We start from the raw sequence: 24258 nt of genomic DNA on the forward strand, positions 1-24258 counted from the left end.
GGACAGGCACTGAGCCCCCCAGACACGTACCACCAGTCCATACTCCTCCTTAGGAGCCAGGTGCTGGTCGGTGAGGAGCCGTGCTGCCTGCAGGACTCGGGTGATCCCTTCCATGTGACAAGTCAGACTGAAGCATTTGTGGGCCAGGATCAGCAATTCTGTAACTGAAGAACAAAAGAACTCAGGTGACTCTCCAGAAGTGATGCCATCCCTGCAGAGGATGCACAACCTCTCCAGGGACAAACAGCAGAACTGCAGGAGAACGTTGAGCTATGATGCTTCCCCTGTGCAATCCTAAGGAGTAACAGTTTCCCTAAGAGTGTTCATTCAGTCTGGGGGAAAGTCTGGGGGTTTTGGATCATTTTCTGAAACATTATTTTATTTCACACACACAAAACTTCCAAGCTCCTCCACCAAAAGCTGACTAGCAGATAAATACACCAGCACCCCACCACCTGCCAGCTCTGCACTGGGAAAAGGAAGGCCACAAGTTTTGCATCTGGGTTTGAAAAACCATTCCATTTCTAACTCTGATTAATATGAAGAAAGTCACAACATCCTCCTTCAAAATTTCAGGTCACTTAATGTGATGTGACACTTAAATGACACACTGATCTACTCTGCACATACTCACCTCGATTACTTTAATATCAAATTACATTTAATATCAGATTTGAGATGAGTGATGAAGATCTCCCTCAGCATTGTTTCTCCTCTTTGTACTGTGATTTTAAAGCACACAATGCCACCCTGGTTACACCAAGTATGATTTGCCATTTACTCACTGCATGACAGCTCCCCACGTGGGACAGAGGCAATTTTATCCAGTAACTTCATGCCAACCAAGGTGTGATCCTGGCACAGCTTGGCAAGCTCCAGGAATGCCTGGTTCTCCACTGCAGGGTTCAGAACCTGCTTCTGTCCTGTGGCCAGAGAGAATCATGTCACTGCTGTTGACTGTTCAGGATAGAACAATTCTTGTTTTTTATTATTAACAAAAAAATCCCAAACAAACCAATCTGACTCCATCCAGGCTGACTGAAGACTTGGGACTACAATCCTAAAGACACTTTTGATGTTATTTCTTTGCCAGTTCAACTGAATGAAATCCTACTGAACAACCACACTGCTGTATTTCTCATTTCACCAGGTAAAAGAAAAGAAAGGTAAAACCCCTCTGGCCTTTTTTTAAAAAATATTAAATTCACGTTCACGAAAAATAAAACCTTAACTACTGCAACACCACAGTGTACACAAAACAACAATAAATTAACATTTGTATAAAACCTTCCCCAGGGGCTGCCCAAACTGACTGTAATTAGCACTCTGGTATCTCGAGAGCAAGGGCTGTTTTTCACACACAAACACCACACTCAGAGACAAACCCCCTACAACCCGAGGCCGAGGCCATTCCCACCTTTGCCCTCCGCGGGTGCCAGCAGCTCCTGGGTGATCTGCTCTGCCAGCAGCTGTGCCACAGCCCCGGGCTGCAGCCCCTGGCAGGCGATGAAGGCCTGTGCCCTGCGGCCCCGCTCCGGCCCGCGCCCCGCCAGGACGGCCCGCAGCACCTGCTCGGGGGCCTGCGCCGCCATCTCGCTGAAGGAGCAGCTCAGATCCTGCGAGACACACGGGCACTCAGCAAATGCCAGCCCAGAACACCCCTGACCTGCAGGACATCGTCCTGACCACCTTCTCCAGGCAGGATTTGCAGTCCCGCACTCCCCGAGCTGTCGCCAGGGACAGAGGGGATTTCTTGAACCAAATATAAACCTTAACACCTTAACAATATTTCCTCCCAAACAAGGAATTGTGTTCTACTTATGAGTCTCCTTTTCCTCTCCTCTACACACCACAAACTCCCAGTGAAAGAGAGAAACTAGATTTCACATTTGGAAGGGCAGTGGGTGAGGCTCTGGGTGAGGCTCTGCTGTAACATCATAGCTTCACCAAATTAATCAAAAAATGTATCTCAGAAACATGTTGATTGACCCTTAATTCAAAAGTGTGGATATCCAGGTACAGGCCAGAAGGATATGGATGGGATAACAGGGAACAAGGCAGCCACATGACTAATTCTTCTTAGCAGCTCAAACCTGAAGCGCTCACTCTGAATATTCAAAAATTCTGTAGGAAAATCTAAGAACCTCTGTGACAAGGATGATGCCAATATTTTCCCTGCCTGGTCAGAGCACGTGGGACTGCTGAGCCACTGCAGGCCCTGGGGAAAGGCTGCCCCTGCACTGCACTCTGTGCTGAACCCCAAGGGAGCTGCTGCCCTGTGTGCTCCAGTCTGAGGGATTCAGGGGGACAGTTCCCAGCAAGGGCCTGAGGCAAAGTGTTGGGGCAGCAGCATGTGCTGGGAAGGTCATCAAAAGGGCACAGCAGAGAGCCCCAGGCTGAACTGGGGCTCAGTGGGGTCAGGGCAGGGCCTGGGGAGCTGGGACCAGAGCCCCTTTCAGCCCCTCGTGCCCAGGGAGCATCAGCCTTTTTCCACACAAAGGCTCAGTAACTTCACCCTCTGCAGTTTCTGAGCTTCCTTCACCCCCTTTACCCCCCCAGCCCAGAGCTGCAGCCCAGGCAGACACACACAGCCTGTGTGCCCAGGGTGGTACCTTGGAGAGCTCGTACAGGCACAGGACCTGCCTGCAGTAGTTCCTGCCGTGCACACACTCCTCTGTGAGAGCCTTCAGACTGGCCACCACCTCATCTGCTGGACAGGCAGCCTCCAGGTGTGTCCAGTCTTCTAAGCTGGAGGCTGGAAACAAAAATAAAAAGACACCATAAGGTTTTAGGGTACAAACAATATGACAGAAGAGAAATAAGCCAAAATATGCACATTAATATCTCAGATATAAAATTCCTAGGCATAAGATTATATAAGGGTTCAGCAGACTTTCTGATGGCTTAGGATTCACTGACTCCATGTCTATTCACCTTTGCACATGTCAGTGTTAGTTCCAGCTGACAGTTTCTCACTCAGGCTTCATAAACATGCAGAGAACTTTATAGATAAACACTCTCAGCCTTAGCCTTGCTATTAATAAATACTAAACCCTTTATAATGCACAAAGAAGTCAGAGAAATCTATTACTTGAAGAATATCCCTGTTTTCAGCTCCAGAAAAAGAAATATCTCCTAGATGCGTATTCCAAAAGCAGGAACAGAGATGAAGTTTCAGTGCTGCTTTACCATTACTGGGAACTGAAATGAAAGGTTCAGGGACCATGGAAGCTGCACACAGAAACACCCTGCCTGAAGCACACAGAGGCAATGAGCACTGCAAGGCTTCAAATTCCTTCCACGAGAGGATTTACCAGCCAAGAAGAGAAACCACTGTCACAAACACCTATTTCCTGCAGAAATCTGGGGGAAATGAGCAGTGTACGAGGGAGGAAGAAGCCAGTGGCAGGTCAGCAGGGGATGAGCAGTGCAGGGCTGAGGGAAGGAGGTACTCACTGCCTGGGGCTCTGCCCTCCCGGGGTGCCTGGGCCGCGCTCGGGCTGTGTCCGTGCTCCGCCAGCAGAGCCTGAATGTCGGGGTGCAGCTCGTCCAGCCCAGCCTGCCCCGAGGCCAGGGCCCTGCAGTGCAGCACCAGGGCCAGGTCCCTGTGGCAGCACTGGAAGTACCTGCAGACCCTGCTGGCCTCGTGCACGCTGCCCTCGTCCAGCAGGGCCCCCACCAGCCCCCACAGCGCCGCCTCCTCCGCGCCAGCCGGGGCCTGCCGGGGCTCCAGAGCCACTGCCCCCAGCTCCAGGGACTGGGAAGAGTTCAGAGCGGGCAGCCTGGAGAAGGAGAACTCCCTGGCCAGGCTGTCAAAGGACAGGTCCCTGCTGGCCACGGCAGGGGAGGGACACGGGGACTGCTCCGAGCCCTCGGGCTGGGACATTTCCCGTGCGATCCGACAGATCCACATCTGCTTCTCCACTTCTTCCAGCTGCTGCAGGGACACCGAGGCATCCTTGGCCAACCAGTGGCCAGCCAGGGTGAGCAGCAGGTGTCTCTCCATAATGCTGGTTACCCCCTCCTCCCCTGAGGATTCCAACAACGAGTTTGCCTGATCGAGGAAAAAACTGGCTGCGGCTTGGCTGGAGATGGAATGTTTCAGGAAGGTGTCGTTGCACTTCTTCCAGAACTCAGCTCTGGTCTGGGTTTGATGCCACTGTCCAACCTCTCTTAAACGATGCAGATCTCTCAGAACCTATAAAATTCACAGAGGTTTTAAACAATCCTGTTTCCAAGGAAGAAAACTCACATTGAAACACAGAATTTGGGCAAGTGTCTCAATATGCAACAAGTCACAGAATTCCAGAACGGTTTGAGGTGGAAGGGAACTTAAATATCATCTCATTCCACCCTCTGTCATGGGCAGGGATGGGCAAATCCATCTATTTTTCTCCCAAAAATAACACTGATTGCACAGCAAGTAAATAATGGTGAAGAGGAAGGACAGCTGTACTGCCCTTTGCAGCCCAGCACTTACAGCCAACAAGTTTTGTGCTCTTGCACTTAAAATAAAAAGTGATTTAAAGGAGTGTCTGTGTTTCAGGAGGGATGAGAGGTTGCATCCTTGCCCCTGGTAGCCCCAGGAGGATGAAGGTGCCCATCACCACTGGACTGCACTGTACCTCCTGTGTGACCACGCTGTCCACCGGCAGCTCGGCCAGCGCCGCGACCTCCCGGGCCAGGCAGAACATCCCCTTCTCCTGCAGCTGCTCCAGGATGGCCCTGCACTCCCTCTGGAATGTCTCCAGGCTGCAGTTCCTCAGGATGGAGCGGTTCATGGATATGGAGGAATCCTTCAGGCTCTCACTGAGGGCACACAGTTTCTTCACGTAAGGGCCTGGTTTGAGAGGACAAACAACAAAAGGCAGCTGGTTTCAAACCTGAGGGAACTCTGCTGCTGCCCTCAGTGTCCAGCCCTGCCACAGGGCAAAGGATTCACAGGGGAACATGTATTTACCATCCAGGAGGAGATTTTCTGCTGCAGCAAAGAGCTGCAAGAGCTTTCCCAGCTCATAGTCCGTCCTGCACTGCTGCATCATCAGCTCCAGAAGGAACAGTGCCTGTGACTCCAGCCATGGCACAGGGAACTGGGGGGCTGCTGGTTCTTCTTCTGTTTTGAGCTGTGCAGGTAAAGATTTTTAAGTGCTGGGGTTTATTACAAATATATTCTGCATTTTGGTGGGAATGGCACTGGGAATGGAAGGTGTACAGATCTGCCTCCTTAGGGAACAATGACCTGCCATTCCCAAGGGAGCACTGATCCATTACTGATGTATGTTTGAGCTGAAAATAGTGACTTTTACAGCAGGGTGACCACCAGGGACTCCTGATGCTCAAGGAACAGAGAAAAGAAGGATCAGAAATGGACAGATTAAATAAATTGCTGGGTAAATAATCCCTATCACTGCTGGATCCTTTACAGACATCTGCTTACGAAGGGAAAGGGTTAGGGTCAGAGCTCAGAGCTGGCCTGGGCCTGAATTCCAGGAGGGAAAACCACAAATTACATGGAGTGTTTGTCACCAACATATTCAAGAAACTAGAAAATTGTGCAGGAAAGGGAAAAACTGATTTGTGAAAACATCTGTCTGTGACAGACAAGGAACAGGGGGTGAAACCTCTGGTCCTCCTAAACCAACTGCTCCACCAGGGTTTGGTCAAGTGTGAAATTCAGATCCCTGAGTCACCTTCCAATACCAGAACTGCAGCAACACCACAGACTTGTCTGAACCTTTCAAGAGATATTCCCTGTAAGTCACTGGTTTATCAGTTCAGTATTGACTTGCCCTGGTCAACAGAGAATAGAGAATATCCCACAAATAATTCAATTATTTGAATTATTCCTTACTCACTACAAGTAATTCAATTTACCAGCAGTAGTCAGTGCCAACCCTCGAGCAGTGAACTGCTCACACCAGGAGGGTGACATTGTATTTCACTCTGCCCACAGCAATTTAAATCAAAATCATTCAGGAAAATGAATTGTGAGTTTTGTCAAAAACATTTTTTCAACTGTCAGCAATGAAAATAATGTGCTGAAACCTGCTGCTTTCCAATCACTCCATGCACACCCCTTTCCACTACTCTCACATGTGACACTGGATGCCCCTCACTTCCAATAAAGGCAGACCCAGGCAGTGACATTCAGAGAAAATTAATTTCCTTACCTTTGAGAGACTTTCCTGAAACTTGTCCAGTTTGGTTTTAGCTTCATTGTACTTTTTCCAGTTCATACACAGCTCATACATCTCCAGGATGTGCAGTAAAGGGGAATCCTTTAAGACACAAAACCAGGTTATAATTATTTTCCAAAAGTAACCTCAATAAATGTAGAATTTGTCTTCCTTAGTACCAAAATAGTAAAGCTCTAATGTATTAAAATTGCAGGCAAAATTGATATATGATCTGCAAATCTGTGGTACTTGGAAGAATTTCCATTCCAAGATTTTCTTCCCTGACTGGGATTCCAGTGGATAACCCAGGTTATCCCAGAGGGGGATTTACAGGCCACCTCCTCCCCCAGATGGTTTGAGAAACACCCAAATACACCCCCAGAAACACACTCCCTCACCTTCAAAAACAGCTGGAAGCCATTTAGAAGTGTTTTACTTTTCTGCTTCCTTAAGAAGACTTTCCAGATAACTGAGAGGTCCTGCAGGTCCCACTGGTGGTTTTCTGCTGAGCTCTGGATGTGCTTTGTTGCCTCAGCTCTGGTGGCAACATCCACAGAGGTGATGATCCAAACACAGAGGCAGGGAATGATGTCTGCATCCTGGGAATGCCAAAAGTGGTGGGTTTATACATCACCTCATTAGAAATCACTTGGTGAAACGTGTCATACTATTCACAGTCACTACAAAACCAGAAAAAAGCAGCTTTTAATGCAACTGCACGTCTACCACTGCCCAGAACTGTGCCCAGCCCCCAGTTCTCACTGCTCATTTCTGCAGGACAGTGACTCCATGGGTACTCACAGGGACACAGGCAGCCAGCACACTGAGCACAGGGGCCTGTGCCCTCAGCCCTGCAGCCAGGAGGTGCTGCCAGGGGCTGGGGCTCCCCTGGCACTGCAGCAGCACCTGGAACAGACTCTCTGCAGCTCTGCCCTGGGCCACAGCTCTGCCCTCAGGACACAGGAACTTCCCCAGGGCCAGGGCCAGGTGATCTTGTAAAGGGGGAGGGAAATCCTGAAGGATGGAAATGACCTGGGAAAACACAACCAAACCCACCTCTGCAGTGAGATCCACAGAGGGGGGGGAAGGAAGACTGAAGCATTAAATACACAAAGACAAACAAAACATTCTTCAAATCCAGCTTTTTAAAACATTCTACAAATTCAGCTTTTTAGAACAATTTCAGAGACATAGAGAGAAAAAAGGGTTCTGTAGCTGTGAATGATTCTAATAAAATATTGAAGTCCATCCTGTTCTGTGAAACTAAAATGCCTCCTAGAGACTCTCAGTTCTGCCATGTCTCTTGTACTGCCCACAACAGAGCATGAAAAGCCTCTAGTGAGGTGCTTTTGCATGATTATCTATTTTTCTTTTCCAGACAACAACAAAGAGATCCAAGTTAAAACCCCAGACCTCCTAAGTATCATCTTACCTGGAATTTTACAGTTAGCTTCTGCACATTTCCCAAACTGCTTTTATGTATTGTTAACATTTCATTAAATTTTTAAATCATGTTCAACACCGAAAATGGAAGATTTGGATTTGCAAAAGTTTAAGTATCTTAACACAAAAATCAATTTGAGTTTTGAAAGGAAAGACGAGTGGCTTTATTAAAGCTTCCACTGAACATCTCACAATTCTCCAATAAAAACAAAGCACTAACTAAATGATTTTAAATTAAATTTACAATCAGTATGAGCATGTAATAATTCTAACTAAATTAAAAATGAAAATTAAATCCCTTCTTGACAAACGTCCAATTCATGTCAAAGAGACACTCAAATAACTCCTCTTTGAAAATTGTCTCCAAGTTGATTAATACAATCACAAATGATTTTTCCAACAAGGGGGCTTTTTCTAATTTTTTTCCTTTCATAGTTCACTTCCATGCTCTCAGACCCATTTTATTGGATCTGCTGGACAGGCAGTTCCCTCTGCAGCAAACTCCCTTTCCTTGTGCCAGCTTTTCACACACCAAGAGGAGAGAAGAGCAGCCAAGCTGGGCAGTGTGGCTGCAGGGGAAGGGCTGTCACAGCCAGGGGGATTGACATCCAAGAGCTAAATCCCTGCAGCTGCTGAGTGTGCCTCCACACTGCTGCTCTCCCGTGCAGGAGCTGTGTGACCTGCCCTGGGCCCAGCTCACCTGCCCAGGCTGGTGGCCGTGCAGGTGGCTCAGCAGCAGGAACTGCAGCCAGTCGCTGGCCCGCGCGCACTCCCGCAGGTAGGACGGGCTCAGCCCCAGGCTGTGCAGTTTGCAGAACTGCATCACCAGGGCCCACTGCCTCCTGGAGTCACTGCATGTCCTGCATGGAATTCAGAGAGCTTCAGCTGTAATAAACTGGAGTATTTATCCCAGGTGTTCCTGTACAAACTGACCCTGTGTGAGACCCACTGCCTGCAAAGGGCAGCACCAGCACTCCCAGGGATTTCCCTACAGACTGGGTCACACTCCCCTGTGGAGCTTCCACACTGCACCCTGGGGACATTCCCACCCACCCAGGCAGGGACACTGCCCTGTCTTGTGTCTTTAATATTATCAAATGGCAAAATTCAGTGCTCACCCAGCACAACCCTCTAAATCACACTGTTCTCACCTCTTTATTCCCTGCTGCTCAACTGCATCCCAGAAGGCTTCTTCCAAGGAGGGAAGAACTGCTGCTGCTGCTGCTTTTTCACCATCAGCCAATTTTGTTAACTTTTCAACTGTTTAAAAGAACATATTACTACTGCTGAGATGCTATTTGGGATCTGAGTAAGGGCAGTATTTTCAAAAGCACCAGTGACTTCCTAGTTGGAACAACGACACCTGTGGACCTGGAGTGAGGAATTCAACTAAAATTATCCCCAGGATAAATTAAATTTCCCTACAGCTTTGAACACCCAATTTCACTGCTGTAATACAGTTTTCAAACATGAAAGAGAAAAGAGATTTGGTAACAGACTTTGTTTAACTCTCTATTATATTATTACAACATTAGGCTGAACCTCCCTAAACATTACAGATCCTTAGGCAGCTGTGGCACTGTCTATTATATCCTAATGCACTTCTGAATCCATGATTTATTATATGTTATATAAGTCTTCCTGCCTTGACATGACAGGTTCAAAATGCACCTTCAAAATTAGTAAAAAACAGGAATAAAAGAAGAACAAAATCCTTAGATGCTTTTCCTGCATTCCTGAGCTATCAGTCACCATCTTCCCATCCCTCTCTGCTGCTCTTCCCAAAAAACCCACAGCACTCTATTTCAAACCAGACAAAAGACACCCTTACCCAAAGAGTCTCTGATCTGACTGTGATGAGATTCCTCATTTCTAGTTCTGTAGCTGAAAATCATGTTTGCAACTTTAAGGTCCACCCTGAGCTTGAGGCTGTCGAGGCCCAGCAGTTCCAGGAAACACACACAGGCTGCTCCTACTGCAGGGGCTCCAAAGGAGGACAGGGCTAAAACATGGGCCTCCTTCCCTGCCTGCTGGATCCTGGGACAAAAGGAACACAAAGCATTGTTTTGTACATTGGTTTGGAACCAATTTCCAACAGGAACATTCCCCAAGCAAACCAGCATCTACAAAGTTTATGTGAAAGGTAATTACAAAGCAAAAATTTCATATTTATAAGAAATGTAGGTATGTCAACAAAGCCTAACAAAAGAGAAACTCATCTGGTCAGAAATGATGAAGAGGAACAAACAGTGACTAACACACCAACCAGACTTTCCAGAAAAAGTGATTTGTTCTGATGTAACTCCTAACCAATTTTGAATTTACTTAATAGTAAATTTAATACATGGAAGATGTGTAATCTGACTGTGTCCTTTTGAACACCTGATTTTGAAGCTTCAGCCAGAAAATTTAATCCCATCAACCTCCAGTACATTTTTGCCTTATTAATTTAACTAAAGAAGTGTCACCCTTTGGAAATGCCAAAGAAAAGGGGCATCTTTTCCCTACAAAGTGGTCCAGGGGCTCAGGTTCCTAAAAGAAGAGCCCACCCGTGCTTGATAAAAGTGGAACATTTCCCATTCCTTGCTTTCCTTGTGCAGATTTTATTTAGGTAATTCAGAACAAAGTTCACCTCCACCCAGGTGATATTTCTACCCTACTCAGTGCTGGGCTGAACAGACTCCAGGACACCCAAAATTTCACTGCTCGCCACTCGTTTGCTGCCGGGGAGGATTAACGTTCCCCCGCGTTCTTGACTTTAAGTTCTAAAGAACTCTCTGTCAGGCTGGAGGAGACTTACAGCTGTTTGGGGGCTTTGCTCCTCACCAGCTGCTGCAGCAGGAACGTCCCGAAGGCGAAGGAGGGCCGCCCGTGGTGCAGGTACCAGAGGAAGTGCAGGCTCTCCAGCACGGCGTGCCTGCGCACCAGCGCGGGGGCAGAGAAGTGGGGCAGCTCGCTGGGGGCATCTGGGGAGAGCAGCACCAGCAGTATGAGCTGACTAACAGTTGAATTAAACACCAAAAATGGCTTTTAGCTACAAGACATGACATGACAATCAAATCCCTTTCCTCTGCTCCCAGTTCAGACCTCGGATATCCAAATCCCACTGAAATTCCACCTCTCAGTGGAAAAATCAGAACTCTGGATCCCTTCTGACACCCTCAGCTTGCTTTTAAAAGGAGACATTGCTTTTCTATCTTATATATAGAAAAAAATCTGCCTGTGAAGATCTTAATGTAAAAAGGTAACTTATCTGGGATTTCAGTTTAAAACACAAATCTAGTAAATGACACTATTTTTTTGGTGAAAGAAATGGCCTTTTGAGTCACTTTACCAGCCAAATCATTCCACTGGAAGGTATTTTTTTCTAGGCCAGGAAAGCATTTAAACCTTGACAAGGAGCATACCTGATGCAGCAAGAGTGTTTGTTGACTGCCAGCCAAATAATTTCGAGGGATCAAAGGGAACTAACGACTGAAAAATTAAAAACAAAATACATTGAGGCAGCTTAAGAATTTCCCATCCTTTAACTCTCAGTTCTATTTCTCTTACACTGTTGAAAACATTTTAAAATTTAAATATTTTCATTTCTGCAATATTAAACAACTTTCTCACTGAACACTGCAAGAATATCCCTCCCTGACGTTCCAGGGCTGCTCGAGTTAAACACTGCAGACTCACAGCGTTTACACACCACTTTAAAATTACACTGTTCAGAATGAAGCCATAAACTTAAGCTCCAAACTAAGGATTCCAAGGAAACATGGCCCCCACCCTCCAGGCTTTAGCTGAAACAAGCTTCTCTTTACTTTTCTCCTGCCAAAAAGCACTTTGGTACCTGAAGAAGGTGGTAGAGAGAGATGTCAGGTGGCAAAATTCCATGAGCAGTACAGGAGGGAAAGAGAGCAGCCTTGAGTTTGGGGTAAGGGGTCAAGGCCATTTTTAAGAGCTGTGGATCAACTTTCTTTAGGGGTTTTTCTGTATCTTCATTCTGAAGAACCTATATTGCAAGGAAGCAAAAGTTAATTAATTAAGAAGAAACTGCACTAAGATAATAACAGAACAATTTTTGAATGTGCCAAACTCCCTCAGGGGAATTTCACATGCAGTGACAACAGAGAAGTATAATTTTTTTTCCTGTAAAATGCTTTTAAGTTGTATCAGACACATCTGCAACAGCACCTGATGTTTCAGGCAACTGTGCTGTGTATCAAAACACCCTCTGTGTCAGTAAATTCTGTTCCAACACGTGGCTCACTGAGCATTTTTCTATTAAAAGCAGAACTCCTGTTGCAGAGGAGCTGCTGAGGGATGTGGTGCCCCCCCAGTACCTGGTCAATGCCCCCAGGGCAGTACATGGTGGTGGCCAGGGCCAGCAGGGTCCTGCCCTCCAGCAGGATGCTGCTCACACTGGCCTGGTTGCTGGGAATCAGGATCTGAGCATTTGCCAGACTCGCCTGGAAAATCATCCTTGGATCTTAACAGGAAAAAAAGTGAGATTTAGTTTCAAGCAAAGCCAATATTAAATCATTAATCACACATTACAACTGTTCTCCAATTACAAAAAATCCTGAATTTTCTACCTTTTGTTGTTAATACTGATTTTTAACAATTTACTTACAAATACAGACAGGCTGATCTGAATTTTACCAAGTTTCCCCCAGTTTCAAACCACAGTTTTGCCTACACGGATTGACTGGGATTGAGCCCCACAGTTAAACACTGAGTTGGTTCAATTCTTTATCCTACACTGATCACACTTTCTGAAAAAAGCTTCACTTGGGCTTATTTCTATCTTTTGTTAATCTGTGACTCCGCAAAAGATGAAAAGTTTAAAATGTGCAATGAGTTAAGGGCACAAATTCTACTGATTTGCAATGACTAACAAGAAAAAGCAGAGATTTAATCCAAGGACTAGAGAAAGGTTTCATTTTAGTGAGATGTGCATTTTCTTATGAATCCTCCTTCTGATCAACCTGTTGGGAACATAATAAAATTGGGGGTAATGATGATCACACACAAAATAATGCTCACATATCTACAGCCTCCAAATCCTTCTGCACAGTTTCAGGAGGAAAATCAAATCCCGCACAGTTTCAGGAGGAATTATAACCCAAACTTTAGAGATGGGGAAGTGATGAACACGGAAGTGATTTGCCAAGGTCAACAGAAGGTTTTCAGCAGAGCAGAGGATTTAATCCAGCTGTGCCCAGCCCTCAGCTGGAACAGAACCAGGAGCCCCCTCTGGAGGGAGATTCCTACCTCGGGGATTACTGGCAACCCCTCGGCACTGCACCAGGAACTCAAACCAGGGATGTGCTTCGTGCAGCTCCTTGTTATCCAAAATAGGGCAGTTTGAAGGGGTTAAGCTGGAAATAAATGAACAGCACAGTGAAAACACAGTATTTGTAACCACCCTCTGCCCCAGTGTAACACGGCACTAAAGACTGGGAGTTATGCAAACTAAAATTGATTAGACAGGTAACAAAAAATGACTTGTTGGCTTTTTTCTGGTCCACTTTTACCTTCTTGATAATTCCAGTGTTAGACTGGAGTTACAGAAATTTTAATTGCAAAGTATGCATTAATTCCAAAGTATTCACACAATTCCAATGCCTAACATTGCTTCCTCCTTCAAATTCCAATTTATGCTAATTTAGATGGAAACCAGCAATCTGTGAATGTATCAAGAATGAACTCACACTTGTGTTCAAGTGACAGTTTCTGAATTCTCTAAATTCTGAGTTTATGAAGAGCAAGTTGTCTTGGCTCATTTTACATTGTATTGCTCATAGCATTATACTAATTACAACTGTAATTGTTTCCTTTGATGATTGACACACAAATTAATATTAAGACAACCTGAATAAAACTTCAAAATACAGTTTAAAACCTCCCACACTGCCCCACAGATTTTGCTAAGTGACACTGCTGTGATCCAGGAGGTCCTTGTCAACAGACAGGAAGGGTTGAGGAAAACTCTTACCAACAACTGTTAAAATTGTGTTTCATTCTTTAAACCCACATGGGATTTGAGGGGTGGAAAGCATTCTTACCTGTAATAGTCCAGGTAGGTGTATAACAGGTACTGCAAATTGTGCTGTAAGCAGTGGAGGACAAACTGAGCATGGAAGTCCAAGCCACTAGCAGAGCTGTATTCTGGGACAGGGTGAGGATTTTGCAGGACTCCCCCAAGGCAGGACAGTCTTTGGAGCAGGAGCTCAAAATCCTCCAGCTCAGAACGGACAAAAATTCCATTTCTGTCAGAAAGCAGAGAAAGCACAGACTGATCAGACAGTTTGCTTCTCAACACGTTCTGAAGGGTGTTTTCAGCTCAAAATTAAAGCAGACCTTTCCTTCTCAGAGATTAACTCACTGTTAAGGAAAACACAATGTGCCAAAATATGTCTGATGGTGCTCAAACAACACTGTGGTTACTGCAGGTCACTGCAGACAACAAGGTGTGAGGAGGGAAATCCTGTGTGCTCAGAATTCCCACTTGCATTGCAGTGGGCATCAGGAACATAATTACTGGGAAAGATCCAAGGGCTGAGGGAAGAGTTCTCCCGTTTTCAGTTAACTGAAAGTGCAAGACTAAAATTAAATCTTAATGGATTTATGCTGTTTCCAAAAAGAGCTCTAAATACAATATAGAAATGAATATGTATCAAAGATTTTATTACCTTCTCTAGCCATCTGATTATCCTGATTATTCATACAGGATAGAGAGTTAGTGCAGAGCACCAAGGGCACATACCTGGCCAGTTTGTTGAGGATCTCATGTCTCATGTAGCTGCTGCACAGAGTGTTCTGGTCAACCATGTCTGCAGTCAGAGGGGGCCAGGCAGCTGCTCCACACGGAGCCTGGCCGGGCTCTGACTCCTCAATCCAGGAACAAACACTCAGCCAATCGTGCTGGGCTGTCAAGTGCATCCAAAGAACCTCAGGACTGCATGTCTTGAGCTCTGTGTTTCAAAAAGGCAAACAGATGAAATCAGCACAAACAAACACTGCTGAGGGAAATACTGATATTCCTTTACCTACGGAATCATGGAATGGTTTGGGCTGGAAGGGATCTTAAAGCTCATCTAGTCCCATGGGCAGGGACACCTTCCACTAGCCCAGGTTGCTCCAAGCCCCGTCCAGCCTGGCCTTGGACACTTCCAGGGATGAGGCAGCCACAGCTTCCCTGGGTAACCTGTGCCAGGAGCTCCCCACCCTCACAGGGAAGGATTTCTTACCAGTACCCCACCTAACCCTGCCCTCTGGCAGTGGGAAGCCATTCCCTGTGTCCTGTCCCTCCATGCACTGATTTTTAATGAACAGTTGCAAATAGGATGCTGAGATGAAGGATATTGTTACAGCTCGTCAGAGCCTTATGTTGGCAAAGCTGGAAGTAACACCACAGTGCAATGAGCTTGGGAGAACCTGGCAGAGCAGGACCCACTTACAAGTGGTCATGCCTTAGGCAAGTCCCTTTCAGCTAGTTCCAAACTTTTCTCTGCAGGAAAAACACAGAGCCAGGATGCAGCAGGATAAAAACCCACTGTTACCCATTTCACTGCTAAAAGGTGCCCCACTGTGGCACCTCCCACTCTGGTTCCAGCAGTGCCAGTCCTACACCACTGCAGTGTACCATGTCAAAGACAGCTTTCTAGTTCCCAGTTGAAGTCCTCATTCCCAGAACACTTGCCTTGGCATGGTTTCCTGGGGAGAAGAATCATTTCCTGCATGGGCTCATCCCACCACTGAGCCCAGTCCAACATGACCTGGAGTCTCCTGCTGGGGGCCCTGTGTCTGTCCCAGCCCAGCACCGAGTCCAGCACTGCTGTGTGTCTGCAGAGGTCCTGGTCCTTCCTCCAGTCACTGAACCTGCAAGGGAGGATGGAATTGGGGTGTTCTTTATTGCTCTTTTAATAAGCAGTCACCAATCTAACAAACAGAAGGTGATGAAAAGGTCAACGAGTTTTGCCACTCCATTTTGAAGAGCTCTGGAAGTGCCAGAGGGACTGACTTGAACTAAAGGTTTGAGAACCAAAGAATTACCTCATTTTCCCAAAACTGACATAGCAAATGGTAAGTATTGCAACATTTTTACAATTATTTAACTGTAAATGGCTTTTCTAGGTTAGTTTAGCTTGCTCTATTATGGGTACATATCAAAATCAGCATTCCATCTGAACGTTTGATTAATAACTCTAATAATATCACTTGCTATTAAAACTATTTCATTTATGGTGATGACATGAGCAGAAGGGCTCTGTTACCCCAACAAGACTAAGCCATGACTTGGTCTGGAGAGAACATGACAGCAACTGTTATGTTAATGAGGAAATTACTTCGTCCCCCCACTGACCCTGATTTCTGCACACAAAGACCAGTGTGAAATTAATGGCATTGAGACTGTATTTGTTAGTGCAGTAAATCACACGGAATGTAGAGGCCAGCACATTTTAAATCCTATTAACATTATTAATTAATAATTAAAACTGTTAACCCACGTTACCTGGCAAGAGACTGAATCTCTTTATTTTCCTGGAAGGATTCCGAGTAAAAGCTTTCAACCTGATGCACAAAGTCTATCATTTTCTTCTCTTTTTCAGAAAAATAATTTTCTTCCCGTAAAACTTTCACCTTTAATTCAAATTAAAGTATTACCTCCAATTGTCATTTTGATCTACTTTTAATATATTCAAGTTGTAAATGACCCTGCAAGTGCAAACAGTTACCAACTGCAGGAAAAAATGCTGGAAGCAGAGGGCAACACACTTAAAGGACAAGAGGACTTGCACACATTCTGTGTGCAAGGACACGAGAACTAGAGCACAGCCACAACAAGGAAATGACATTTTAACCGATTTTTACTTGAGCTACAAATATAAAGGAACATGGGCATAGCACTGGCATGTCTCAGTAACTGCACTGCCAGGATGCAGGGACAAAACCTGCCTGTCTGTTCTGAAAGTGAGCCCAGTACCCTGGTTTCCCTCAGCACAAACACACACAAGGTTCAGACCCGAGAGCTGGACAAGAAGAGCCTTTGTTGCACTTACCAGCAGATCTCTGACATGTTTGTCCTCTGTGTAGAAACAGATCTTGTGCAATTCCTGCTTCACATCGAAGCCCTGGCAGGAAAGGAGACACCCATTGCATGCAAACTGTAAAATGCAGCTGCAGAGGGATGGAATAAATGCACTTGCTTCCCTTCCAAAGCAAGCTTGTGATGTTCCCTTCAGCTCCTAAAGGTGTCACAGTAACCCAGGGATGTGCCTGATGTCTCCAGCATGTCTGGGTACAAACCCTGTGCCCTTTAACACCTCACCTGCCAGAACCACCTCCACACTTGGATCATGATATCACCCCCCATAAACAGGCTCCCTCAGCCTTCTGAGGGCACCACTGCTCAAAGCAGCTCTTTCAAACAAGTTAATTTTCACTGCAATACCTGAATCTGGTGGAATCACATCCACAGGACCCCTGAGCTCCCCACACTCCCAGCATTCATTGACTTCATCAGCCACAAAGTGTGAAGAACCAGAGAACACCTCTCACCATGTTTCTGAGCAGCTCTGAGGCCTCTCTGGTGTTGTCCTTCAGCAGACGGTCATAGACCAGATTCAAACCTGCCTGAAGAAATTCCTGCAGGTTCTCAGCAGGATGTTGATGCATTCGGAAGAAGATCTGGGCCTCTGGCATTTTGTTGCTTAAGATGGCCTCAGCAATGACTTCCTAAAGCAGAGAAGCAAAGGAACAAACTCATCTATCATCACTGTTGCTGATCTTTTCTCCAATATTTTAGGACATTTCCACATCAGTGATCTCAGATACACTTAATAAGAACAGTAAAAACTGGATGACTCATTTTTACCTCTGGTGTCAGTTTTTCCCACACATGGCTTTCTTCTATCTCAGGCAGGTCTTCATCCAGATTACCTCCTGTGTGCACTGGATTGATTTGTGGGCGAGGATATCTCCTCAGGAATTTCCTCAGCTGAATAATGTAATCAGTTAGAATATCTGCAGCCTTCTGCAGGAACTCATCGGGTTCTGCCAAGAGCATCCAAGACATCAGTTAAACAGGAAGGGACAAGGCAGGATTTTTGGTGTTTGGAAATGCTGAATGTTCTCCTGATTGATCAACAGAAACTTCACCAGCTCTCTCACCTGCACAGGTACTGCCAGTGCCCAGCACTCTCTGCAACCTGTCAGGACACAGTCACAGCCCCAACAGTGCTCCCTGCCCTCACTGAGGTGTTTTAACCCTCAGGGACCAGTAAATAATAACTGAAATTTTTTATTAATCCAAGCAATTATTATTCAGGTAAGTCCCATTTAAAATGCAGGGATGAAAATCTTTCATTCACTCATCTCTGGCATTTCCTTGTGTAAATTCTGGGCCAATGCAAACTTTTAATTAAAAAAAGTTGCTGTTCCCACTTCACTAAACAATAACACATTGCTAGATATGACTCAAAAGGAGTAACCTTACCCTCTGTGTGCACAAAGATTTCTTCCAGTTGCCTGGTAAGGAAAGTCAGGGTGAGGTTCAGGAGCTGCTCAGAGAAGTGTTTGCTGTGAGGCTCCATATCATTCTCTTGGATTGCTGAGCAAAGCAAGTTTAAAGCTGGCCTGAGCTCTTCCAAATCTGCAATGGTGACAGACAAAGATAAAACACCTGCAACTGTGCCAGAGAGAAAGGCAGTTCAGCTGAAACCTCTGTGCAGCTGCAGGGACTGACTTACTTCTCAGATAGGTCTGGGATGCACCATCACTGCACTGCCCAGGCCCAGAGAGACTGAAAACACTTTCTTTGCTTTTTAAAAATAAGTCCACTGTGTCCAGCTGGCGATTTTCCAAACCTGCCTAGACAAACACGCAGAAGAACAATCATGGATGGATTCTAAATTCTACACATGTTGTATACTTACTGCTGGTTCTCCTCTGGCTTTATAAGAATGGTACAGCAAACCCAAAACCTAGTTCCAAAGACTTCTTTTAATATTTGACATTTTGCAAGAGGTCAAAAGCTGCTGCAGAAATGCAAATTGTCAAAAATGCTTTAGGGTCCAATCAAGAGGGATTTTTGAGCACTGCTTACTTTAAAATTCTGGTTTATTTTATTAATGGGCATTCACTTCATTGTGTATTTCTACTTTTGAGTTACTAACCTGCCCTACTTGGGGCTTTATTGTTTATTTAATAACTAAACCACTTCTTTTTGCCCCAGGTTTAAAGAGTACTTTTAATTGTGTCTAAAACCACCACTAGCATTGCATAAGCTGTGTTCATTACTTGAAAGAAGTACTTCTGTTATTTGTAAGGCATGAAGCAGCTTTCCTTACCTCCAGGGCATGGATGGGAATGGAACATCGCTCCCATCCATTGAGGTGACAAACGGAATCCACGACTCCAGCACTGCCAAACATCATCAGCCTGTTCAAAAACTCCTCTTGGGTCACACCAAACAGAACTAAGGACAGACCACGCTCTAAAGAAAAGAATTAAACCATAATTAAAGATGTTAATTATTAAAGCATTTCCATCCACTGCCTCTCTTCCCAAAGGATGACACAAAGCTGCAGCGGCTCCGTCTGGCTTTGACCCGAGCAATGCAAGAGCCATGAACCAACAGCAGCCAGGCAGAAAGGAAAGAACACCACCAGAACCCCCTCCAAAAGCTGTCTGAGAACAATCCACGAATCCACGACCCCTCACCTGTGAGCAGCAGGCACAGTGGCACCTCTGCACTGCACTCCACGTAAACACTGTTTGTGCCGAAGTGGGAACACGTCACGCCTTGGGACTCAAAATCCCAGAGAGCAAGAGACAACCCCATGTCCTTTGTCACCACCACAAACACAGCTGTAGCTCCAGTGACCAGTTTACACTCCAGTTTCACCACTTCTTGTGGTGCTGGCCCAGGGATCTGTGTCCACTGCTGTCCTGCAGCCCTGAGGTCTGTGCCGTGGCTCTGGAGGGCTCTGGAAGCTGCCCATGTAACAGCCCGTGGAACAAAGGCCACCATCTTCTCTGGATCCTCATAAATGTCAGGATCGTGATCTTCAAGATGGGCAAAAAACTGATACCAAGGTAAATTCAAGTCATTCCCCAGATCTGGAGAACCTGGTCTTCTTCTTCTTACTCTGTCCCACAGTGAGGACAAGTGTGCCTTCCAGGACCTGGGGAGAAGAGACCAGGTATTACTCCAAGAACAACGCAGATAAAGTTTCCTCAGTTAAATAAAATGCATTTTAAGCTTAGAAAATCACTCTAGCACCTTTTAACCTTAACATGGCCTGTTTGTTTCTATTTAAATGCTCTCTGCAGCCAAGCTGAGTGATCCCAGCTGCATTAGATGACAACATTCATGTTTACCCTTTTTTGTAGAAAATTTTCTTTTCCTCACAGAAAACGCCCCCTCACTTAAAAAAATTTAGAACCAAATTAATTCTGGACTTGAGTATTTTATTACACTTACATCAAGTTATAATTAACATGTTTTTTCAGTATTAATACCCCTAAGGTTCACAACCAGTTAAAATGTTTTACATGAACACAGAGTATTTTGAAGGCCACATACACTCATTTGTGCTAAACAAGCAAGGAGATGTAAAGTCCTTGAGATACAAAAAATCTGTCTGTAGTGTTTAAATGAAAGGTAACCCCTTATCAGCAATTACTGTTTGGTAGCTGTTTAATGACACATGTAAAGTTCTCTCAGCCCATTTGCAAACATCATCCTCAATTCAAAATATTTAGAGCAGAATGAGCTGATTTTACTTATCCCAATTACAACTGAAAAAACCCCCAGGATTTATTATGACTGATGTAAAGGAAGCAAAGCCCAGCCTGTCCCAGGCAGGGTTTTCCCTCAGTACCTGTCTGTGCGGAAGGGTGAGGGCAGGAGCTCCATGCTGTGCTCAGAACTGGCAAGGTCATCCTCATCCACTCCTTCAGGAGGCTCCATGCAAAGACTTTCAGGATCTCTCTTACAGAGCAAATGCTCAGGGAACTGCCTGTAAAGAAATAAATATTAATTTTCACCTCCCTCTTGAGATTTTTTTGCTGTTTAACCCCTCCAGGAACCCTTAGCAAAGCAGCTTCTCAGGTCAGCAGCACTCCCAGGGAGGTGCCCAGGTAAGCCATCAAACCCTGGTACTCCTTCCTCTCAGCTACAACCTGGCTCTAATTTACCAAGCCAAATCAGCACAGGTGTATCAGGAGTTTAATAATCCCAGACCTCACAGCATCTCTAAAAGGTGCTGCCACCCACCCTTGGCACTGAGAGCACCTATCCTAATCTTCCTAGGAAAAACAGAGAGTCCAATACAAAGGTTTTCTATTTGTTAACATACTTAATAGATAAAACAAATAGATGTTAATAGATAAATTTTCTTTGGTTAAAGTGACAGAGTGCAAATTGGAATGAATAATAAAGGACAATGTTTAAATAAATGGGAAATTTCTGCTCTACCACAGGGCCAGAACTCAAAATAAAAAGGTGACAGCACCTCAACCATTGCAGGACCAAGGCCAGGCACCTAAGGTCAGCTGAACCCAAACCCTTCAGGAACCCACCATACCTGAAGTAGCTGTTGAGCTCCACGGAGAGGGCACAGTGGGCAGCACTGAGCACCACAGCCATGCTGAGATCCTGGGACACCCTCAGGGCACTGAGTGGGGATGGCAGGGCTGGGCTCCTGCCCCCAGCCTGCCCCTCTCCCTGGCACAGGGCTACACTGATCCTGCCTAGGCTGGCACCATCAAAAGAGTCAAATATGTCTTTAGACAGCGTCAAGGAAAACCCCAGGCCTCACAGCTCCAACAAAGGAGTAACTCAGAAGGGGCAGATGGTGAATTTTGGGTAACTTGTGGTCCAGGCCAAGCTCTGCCCCACAGAACATGAGGAGTGTTTGTTTTCCAAGAGCATTCCAAGCTCAGCTGGGATCAGCAGAGGATTGTGCTGCACAAACATGCCACTTGTGCCACCTCAAAGGAGTCAAGTGATCCTTGGAGTGACCTGTCCTGGCATTCTGTGGGGAGGAAAAGGTACCCTGAGCTCCCTGCACTGCTACAGGGGTAAAATGGCCAGGCAAAGGTACCCTGAGCTCCCTGCACTGCTACAGGGGTAAAATGGCCAGGCAAAGGTACCCTGAGCTCCCTGCACTGCTACAGGGGTAAAATGGCCAGGCAAAGGTACCCTGAGCTCCCTGCACTGCTACAGGGGTAAAATGGCCAGGCAAAGGTACCCTGAGCTCCCTGCACTGTTACAGGTGTCAGAGGCAATGGCCAAGCACAGGGGAATTGGAAGCTCGTGGAACAGCCAGGTCTGAGCCCCTGCCCAGCACAACACACACATCTGGCTCCCCAGCTGTGACTCCCTGTGTGTCTCTGGAGTTTCTAACTTTACTCAAGGAACTAGCTGGCAGTAGATGTCAGTGCATTATACACAGACCCACAGAGCAGAACCACTGGAAAACATTAATCCAGTGGGAAACAGATTTCCAGGGCTGTGCTGAGAAACATTTGATACACAACTATGGCATTTTCACTACAATAACCAAGATTTTGCTACATAACCCTTTTTGGAGGCATCTTCAAAACAGATACTTAAATGTCTTTAAAGAACTTTCTGCTCAACCCTGCCAGAAAAGAAAAACAACTTTGTTCTTCCCGATCATTTCCCCTGAGAGCTCCTCTCTCCTGCAAAGGATACAAATCCAGCCAGCACTATCCAACAGGAACAGGATCCCTCTGCAGAAGCAGGAATCTGTTATTCTCCCCAAAACCTCTGGAGGCAAATCCAAGGTGAAGCAGTCACAGGTCTCTGAGGGTGAGTCTTCCCCAGGAAAGGTCAGATGCACAAGGATGAACTGGTTGAGCAGAAGTTTGCACTTGTTGTTTCCGAAAGACAGAATCTTCACAGAGAAAACTGAAGGTAGACCTGTAAATTTAAACATGTTTTAGGATCACAGACAGCTGGGAATTTGGATTTGCAAAGGAACCCCAAGAAAATGACAGCTCAAATTCATTCTCTCTGCTACCATCTTAAAAAAAATGGTTTTGGGGAGGGGGGTTTGTTTTAAATCTCACTCTCTATGTCACTGATTTTAGAACAGTTTCCTAAAACTTTTTTTGTGGTTTTTTAAGTGGACAATACTGTGAAGAACACAAAAAATCATCCCAAAATAATATTTCAGTCAGCACTGAAAATAAAAGCTACAAACTTTGGAAATAAAAATATTTTAGGAAGGTAGACTGTTTAAGAACATGTAAAACACCAAAGGTCCTGCAAAGTGTAACTGTACACTATGTTTGCTAATCATAATACATAAGGTTAAACACTTAATCATTCTCTGCTGGGTTAGTGAGGAGTCCTGTCTCTGTTTTCTTACCATCAGTTCCAATATTAAAAGGGAAATTTGAGAGGGCAGGGTTGCTTGAACATGCTTTATTAAAATTTATTTTTAATTTCATATCACCCAAACTCATGACCCTACAACAGTTTAATTCCCTCTACCAATGTCACCTCTGAACATAGAAATGTCCCTTTTAATTTTCCAGTCCATTAATCCTGCTGATCACTCTAAATTAGAGTGGAAGAACCTGACACTTCCCTAGTGCTCAATCCCACTGCCTGCATTTGTCCCAGCACAGAACCAGACCAGCAACAATTTCACACATGGAACACACTGGAATTTACTCACTAATGCTTTTAACTTCAAGGAGCTTTTTAAGTGTCTCTTCCTCACAACTGTGCAGGGAGGTTAGGCTGGACTTTCCATCTTCTACAGAGAGTTCATAGACAAACAGTCCATGACTTTGTCCAAGAGCCAGGAGTTTTGACTTGTTTTCTTGCAAACCATCATCTTCTGCGTTCTCCCACACGAAGCTGGAGATACAACATCCAGGAGGGTTATTGGCTTTATTTATTCCCTTCCCACATTTCCCACACTGACGGTTCTGGCTGCGCACTGATGAAGGGCAGCACCACTTAACCTTCAGATAAAGACTCTGCTGCTGTCCCCCTGTCCCTGCCAACACCACAACCCCGGATCTGTCCTGCTGCTCGGGCTGAGAAACTCCCCCGGTGCGCCTCAGACCTGCCCTGGGTGAGTGGGAGGAGGCACAGAGGAACCAGCTCAGGGAGTGCAGAGCAAGCACAGAGCAGAGCCCTGCAACGGCACTGAAACATTCCCACCCTGGAATGCTCCAAGCCAGGCTGGACGGGCTCGGAGCAGCCTGGGACAATGGAAGGTGTCCCTGCCCGTGGTAGGGGTGCCACTGGATGGGCTTTAAGGTCCCTCCCAACCCAAACCATCCCGTGACTCTGGAGCTCCGAACAGTGCTGGTGTTGCTCAACACTGCAGATGTTCAGAACTCAAACGTGACTGCGGTTTTGACTCAGCACTAAAAGCCAATAAAGAGGTCACAAACACCATGTGAGTGACTGTCACCCACGGGGGCAGGACTGCAGGTCAGGGCACTGCGGGGCCCGAAGAGACGACCCGACAGACAAACTCCCTTTTCGTTTGCTTTGGCTTTTTGATCACCCGTAGTGAACTCTCCCACAGCTACACAAGTCAGGAGATGTAAAACAACGTCCTCTGCAGCACCGGAGCGTTACGGAGCCTGTCCC

General features: G+C 45.8%; 1 protein-coding gene across 1 annotated transcript in view; it reads right to left on the reverse strand.

Annotated features, from left to right (window-relative positions):
- The window catches only part of SPG11 (SPG11 vesicle trafficking associated, spatacsin), a 31514-nt gene that overhangs the window by 5116 nt on the left and 2140 nt on the right, over positions 1–24258 (reverse strand). Inside the window, exons 2-34 of the mRNA XM_029958763.1 lie at positions 23327–23511; positions 22336–22563; positions 21203–21401; positions 20498–20635; positions 19335–19798; positions 18962–19107; positions 18362–18482; positions 18109–18264; positions 17488–17666; positions 17172–17348; positions 16673–16744; positions 16126–16253; positions 15313–15491; positions 14377–14584; positions 13676–13879; positions 12882–12988; positions 11951–12096; positions 11458–11619; positions 11027–11093; positions 10420–10585; positions 9451–9656; positions 8771–8879; positions 8320–8479; positions 6978–7208; positions 6575–6775; positions 6171–6278; positions 4961–5123; positions 4626–4840; positions 3457–4198; positions 2613–2755; positions 1418–1616; positions 786–923; positions 5–164 (exon numbers count right to left, since the gene is read on the reverse strand). Of these exons, the coding sequence (XP_029814623.1) occupies positions 5–164; positions 786–923; positions 1418–1616; positions 2613–2755; positions 3457–4198; positions 4626–4840; positions 4961–5123; positions 6171–6278; positions 6575–6775; positions 6978–7208; positions 8320–8479; positions 8771–8879; positions 9451–9656; positions 10420–10585; positions 11027–11093; positions 11458–11619; positions 11951–12096; positions 12882–12988; positions 13676–13879; positions 14377–14584; positions 15313–15491; positions 16126–16253; positions 16673–16744; positions 17172–17348; positions 17488–17666; positions 18109–18264; positions 18362–18482; positions 18962–19107; positions 19335–19798; positions 20498–20635; positions 21203–21401; positions 22336–22563; positions 23327–23511 (6207 nt within the window). The remainder of the gene's footprint in view (positions 1–4; positions 165–785; positions 924–1417; positions 1617–2612; positions 2756–3456; positions 4199–4625; positions 4841–4960; positions 5124–6170; positions 6279–6574; positions 6776–6977; positions 7209–8319; positions 8480–8770; positions 8880–9450; positions 9657–10419; positions 10586–11026; positions 11094–11457; positions 11620–11950; positions 12097–12881; positions 12989–13675; positions 13880–14376; positions 14585–15312; positions 15492–16125; positions 16254–16672; positions 16745–17171; positions 17349–17487; positions 17667–18108; positions 18265–18361; positions 18483–18961; positions 19108–19334; positions 19799–20497; positions 20636–21202; positions 21402–22335; positions 22564–23326; positions 23512–24258) is intronic.

This window comes from Manacus vitellinus, unplaced genomic scaffold (genome assembly GCF_001715985.3).
Source record: "Manacus vitellinus isolate BGI_N305 unplaced genomic scaffold, ASM171598v3 scaffold_16_pilon, whole genome shotgun sequence".
Taxonomy (NCBI): Eukaryota; Metazoa; Chordata; class Aves; order Passeriformes; family Pipridae; genus Manacus; species Manacus vitellinus.